This window comes from Vanellus vanellus, assembly GCF_965231255.1.
Source record: "Vanellus vanellus genome assembly, chromosome: 27".
NCBI classification, from domain to species: domain Eukaryota; kingdom Metazoa; phylum Chordata; class Aves; order Charadriiformes; family Charadriidae; genus Vanellus; species Vanellus vanellus.
In genome coordinates this window covers 899,753-905,520 of record NC_138932.1, presented here as the reverse complement: position 1 = coordinate 905,520, position 5,768 = coordinate 899,753, and the positions used below count along the sequence as shown (strand labels likewise).

At 45.1% G+C, this 5,768-nt stretch overlaps 1 protein-coding gene across 1 annotated transcript; it reads right to left on the bottom strand.

Moving 5' to 3' along the window:
- Window positions 1-204: 204 nt before the first annotated feature.
- LOC309682067 (uncharacterized protein) lies at window positions 205-660 on the bottom strand (the record flags this gene model as incomplete). Its single annotated transcript, XM_082496085.1, has 1 exon — window positions 205-660. One exon carries the CDS (start codon window positions 658-660, stop codon window positions 205-207), a length of 456 nt encoding a protein of 151 aa, XP_082352211.1.
- Between the last annotated feature and the right edge of the window lie 5,108 nt (window positions 661-5,768).

The window sequence follows — 5,768 nt, the reverse complement described above, 5'->3', positions numbered from 1 at the left end:
GCTATGAGACATCTAAATCTAATGAAGAATATAACGTGGAGAGGATTAAATAAGGGCTGGCTTGTAAAGGTGTCAGGTTGTCCGCAAGCCCCAGTGATTGCAGCAGGAGAAGAGTTGTGCTTCTGAAAGCTGTGCCTGTGAACTCAGCTATGGGTGAAGCCTGCTCTTCATCACCTGGTTGTTCTGCGGCCACCTCCATGGAGCCTATTGTTGCCCACAGTTGTAGTGGTAGCTGTTGGACCACTGGTATGAATAAGGATATGAGCTGTGTTGGTACATGTGAGCTGGAGCGCATATCTGAGGGCATCTTGGAACGCTTGGTTGTCCACAGTGTGACACGCAGAGATGTTCCCTGCCCTGCAGGTGGGGCTGAGGGAACGCCATGGTGCATGGATGAGGAGACCTGGGGCTACAGGAGGAAGACTGGCCTTCCACAATGTGTGTCTCCACGCACTGGGATGAACATGGTGTGGAGCACTTGGGGCTGCTCTGCGTGGTCTTCCTCACAGCGCACACTTTGGCGCCTTTGGAAGCACATGGAGCACATGACACGCACTTCACCACACCGGGGTTGTGGCACTGCGTGAAGACGGGTGCAGTGTGCTTCACTCCACCAGGAATATAGCACTGCTGCTTGTATTGGTACCCATAATAAGCCATTGCTCTGGGATGGAGATGAACCTAAAAAAACACAAAGTAGGGAAGAAAGATAGATGAATTCCCTGCAGATCACTGCTTGTATCTGACACACCGCCTTTCTGCTGTTTGAGCTTGCTGCTCTGACTCTCAACCCTACTCTCTGTTGCAGAAACTGCGCAGCATTGCATTTAACTAACCATCTCTTTCAGAGCTCCAGCTCTCATGCGAGGCAGGTAGCTATTATTCCTGGAAGACGGGGAGTTCCAGGCGTAGCTGCGAAGTGACCTGCATCCTTCAGCTAGTGAGGCAATGGCATATCTGGGATTAGTGCTGAGGTTCTCATCTTTTTGCGGTGAGGGTTATCATTTATTTGCTTTCCAGACACTTCAGTTGAAACTGGAATTCTTTCTGCTGGCACTAGGTGAAGCAAAAGAGAGTATTGCCTTTCTTTATGCTAATCTGAATTGCAGAACAGAGGATCGTTATCTTTGTAATTGGCAGGGTGATGTGGCAGAGCTCTGGTTTGAAAAGCCTGATGTTCACTAGGGACAGAGAGACTTTTGAAAGTCAGGCCCACGCTGCCAGTGTCCCATATGAGTAGAAAAAGTCAAACGTAACTCTCTGCATCTCGGGATGCGGCTGTGTGGTTGCGTTTCTGGCTGCTCTGTACTCTGCTGTCTCTTGCTCTTTCTCTCCTGAGTTTGCTCCAGTGGAAGCTGGGGACCAAAGGGCTGCGAGAATCCCAGGGGGTGTCTGCTCCCATCTCTACCTGAATTAGCCTGTGGAGCACCCTGTAGTGCCAGGGCTGGGCTCCTCCTGGCATGGAGATGGCATGTCCGAAGGCAGGAGGGTGCAGGGGCTGTCCCGGCTGCCGGGCTGGGAAGAGGGACTAGGAAGGTGGGAAAAGGCATTGCTGAGCTGCGGGGTGTCAGACCTGCCTCTCCCATGCTTGCAAGACACGAGGTGGCCATTCCAAAGATGTGATTGAGCATGGGGATGTGCTGAGACCTTGGATTTCCTAATTAAAATTTAAAATCTGGCTGAAAATCAGCTTTGCTCAGCAGTAGCAAACGGCACTTGGGCGTCTATACTTTGCAACTTGGTGGCAGTTGCTCTTGCAGACATTTAAGGCTACTCTAAGAACAAGCTCGGGGGGGTCAGGTCCCAGCTACTGTAGATCAACACGGCTTGTTTACAAAGATGTCAGCTGAAAATTAACTGCAGACACAGGAGAAATGCCAGGCAGGTTTAGATCAGGGCTTTCTTGCTTTGTTTTGAAAGTTAGAAGGCAATATTAGCTCTTGCACAGAAGAATCCCCAACCCCCAAATTTGTATAAAAAGGTCTCAAACACACAGAAGCCAAAATTTCCTTTAGTGATTCCAGATAAAAATTAACCTCTGTGGTATAATAGAAGTAATATACATCAGTCTAATTAGCATAGTAAAGGTCAGGTGCCAATAGAAGTAGTTACTTGAACCACTAAAATAAGCGGCTTCTAATACAGGAGGAATCTAGAATTCAGTTTTTTCAAAGCAAATTAAAGATGAGGGTACCTAAAAGGCCAGATCAAAGTGGAAACAGCGCATCCCAAATTGGGTGAGGTTCTGCGCATCTCAGACTCAATTTAAAAGCCTGTATCTGTCTAAGCCTGTAAGAAAAAAATGATACACAAGAAAGATCCTTTAAAAGAAACACCACCCTGAATTCGCAGTGTCAGAGTATTTCTGCAGGATCTAGATTCAAGTTCAAAGGACCAACAAAAGGATATTTTGCTAGTTAGAAAGAGAAATAGGCAAATAACTTACCGAGCTCACAGCAGAGAGTAAGAACTGGACTGAAAGCTTGGAAATGTGTGTTTTTATATGGTCTTTTAGACTGCATGGAAAACCTGAGCTGCTGTGTATCAAATCCTAATTAGATACATGAGAGAATTTGTGCATATGAAACTTTTTCATTGGCTGTAATTATTTTGAAATAGTATATTGTTATCCCCAAATACCATGAAATGCACCTCACACCCTGCGGGTTCTTTCCATTTTAAATCTTTATGGGACAAGCAAAAGCCGCCTTTTGTTCCATTGACCTCATTAGTCACGTAAAGAGATCTATCCCTCTCCTCTTAAAGCTTCTTTTAGCCAATGGGCAATGAGGAAGCAGCAGTGGGGGGGAGTGGGACACCATCATCCTTACTCCAATTTCCTTTTTGTTCCTTTAAATGCAGGAGGGCGGCTCGGGACATTAAGGAATGTGGTTTTTCAAGGCTGGGAGAGATGTTCCCGAAGCTTCGCACTCAGCCACTCCTTGTGCGGCTGATCTAGCGCTCTTCAAACTAAATAATGAGTCGTTCCCCGATTTTATTAGGATTTGCATTTGGTTGCTTTTTAGGGCTGGGAACAAGGCCAGTGGAAGGTGTGCAGGCAAGGCCACACTACCTTTTTTGGTGGGGCGTAAAACTCGGGGCTGTGTCCAGGGCTTGTCCCGTGACAAACTGAAGTCTGCTTGGGAGCTGGCATAGCTAAACTTGCGAGGAATCATGACTTTGCCAAGGACTTGGAAGCTGGCTATGGGGGCCCGGCTTTGTACAGGCAGCTGTGCTCCTGCGAGCGCTCTGGTTTGGTCAGGCTTGATTGGCAACTGTGCTTGTGACATCTGGTGGGGTTCTTTGGGTGGGAAGCAAGGAATTACCAGGTTGGACTAGATTATGGCACCCCAGTGATAGCAAAGCTTTTCTAATGACTCCATTATCGTACACCATGACCGTCCCAACAGCTGCTGGTTTTCTCCTGGACCTCAGCTGTGCCTGTGCAGATGCTGCCTTTGCTGTCCGTCAGGAGGTAAACTGCGCCCTACACGTGATGTAATTAGTAGCCTTTGACGTCTTGAGACACATCCATTAAATTGGGTATGTGCTGGCATTCATTATAATGGAGTCCAGCTTGAAGAGCTTTGCTCACCTAAAATATTAATGAGCATTTGTAAGGTGTTTTAAGAGGTCCTGTTGTGAGGATGCCATTTAATAGCCTCTGTCGGTGCTATTCCTGTTTTATGGATGGATAAACATAGGTCTGCAGAGGCATGGTACCTGGAAGGACCATCTTAATTTATCAGTAGAGCAAAGCTGAGGCGTGGGGTGAGAACAGGCTCTGAGATGGGTCGTGCCACGAGTCACGACGGTGGTTCAATAACGTTCAATCCAGAAGCAGAATAACTCTGGGCTTTTACTCATGGGATATTGAAAGCCTTCTTCATAAGAAAGCTTTTTTCTTTAAGAGAAGCAAAGCATAAAACGCAATGGTAAAATGCAATCTTCTAACGCACAGGAAAAGCGGAGTGCACAACTGCTGTCTGAAGTAAAGCAAATTAAGATAAACAGAATTTCCAGGGTTTCAGTAGGTTTTACTTCTGAAAATTAAACGCTCTTCGTTCCAGACTTGCATGGTCACAAACGAGTTCAGCTCTCCCTGCAACTGCTGTCTCTCCACAGCCTTTATGGTGGTGCTAACTTTAAGATAAAGTGGGAAAAACCTCAGTGGCTTCTTGTGTCTGTATTCTTTGTTATGAAATGAAATGTGCTAAGCCTGTCACAGTCTATTTAGCTGCAGTATGGTCGTTATAAAGGAGTTGAGCTGATCACACACACCTGGTTTGAGGAGGAGAAACCAAGAGAAATGGATGAAGCTCTGAGCCTCAAATTACCTTTATATACTTTCCTAGTCAGCCTGGTGGAGAGAACACCTTTTTGGGCACAAAGTCCTTATTAGCCAAAGCCAACATGTAATTGATGTAATTATTTCTCAGGTTCCTGCCTCACCTGCTGTGGTGTGCGCACTAAACCACACACAGTTTTTGAGTTTTAACCTTCATAAATCTATTCGTTGTGGTGTTTCACTGGACTTGGGGATGGATTTGATTCTTGATATGTCTGCTGCTCTTGACCAGCATAATCAAACAGATGTCTTTAGAGAGATCCCTGCTCTTGTGGTGAGCTCTAGCTTGGTCCTTTAAGGTTTTATACATCTTTCCTGCATACCCTTACAGATAGAGGACCATTCAAGTCTTTTGAGGAATTTGAATTCAGTTAAATACAGGATAAGCGTGTCCTGTCAGCACTTTCTGAGCGCTTGAAGGTGTCGATGGCTTGTCCGCAGCTCAGGTGTTCTTTCCGTCTCCTGAAGGGGAAAAAGGTGATGATTTTTGTGTTTAGTATCTGTAGCTTTTAAGGTGCCAGAATTTGATTGTTAAGCTTGTTTTAACTGGTATATTAAGCTGACCCGTGCACTGTTTTGTTGCATTGTTTCCTTATGGACGCAGTCTTTAGGTGCTGAGTTTTGGCTGTGGGTCAGCAGTTGGCTCATCACTTTTATTTCCTTGTCTTCTCCGGCAGTGCTTGAGCTGGCAGTTGTAATACTCTCGTTAAAACGAAAAAGAATATGTATGACAACATCAGTTGTGTAGAACACTAATTAGCTTTTACGATTTGCTTTGAAAATGCTTTCAGAAAGCTTTGGCATGCCTATTGTCAGGGCTTTGTGTTCAGATAAATGGACCCTGCAGTGACATTAACCCCAAGCAGGCTGCAGCAGCGAAGGAAACAAGTCCCAGCAGTGTTGGGTTCCTCTCACATTGGGTTGAAGATCTCGACTTTTCAAGACAGAATTAGTAATACATTTCTAAAATAAGACCTAACATTTAGTTTTATTTCCACTCGGCTAACTTGAAGATAGTAATTAGATATTTAATTTCAACGTTTTTGAGGAATTACTTTAGGGATAAATTGCTACCCAACCTAAGCTGAGATAAAGACACGTGTTGCAATTCTCATGGTTATCTTCAATTACAGAAAAGGCAGAGCCAATTTTCCAAAGGAATTACAAATATCTTATGTCATCCTCAAACATTATGACACTGTGAAGATAAATCTCAGTATGCAATTAAAGTAAGAAAGCATTCCAGCCGTTTCCATTGCTGTGGAAGTCTTGATTGAGGTTTCTATGCCACAGTAGCACGTAATGCAATGAGGTTTAGTCCTGCCCTTCAAAGTCATTTCGCTGCCAACCTGATGATATCCTGAGATTCCTTGGAAGGGGGGAACTTTGTTCTGCAGCGTTACCACATCCACCTTTAACT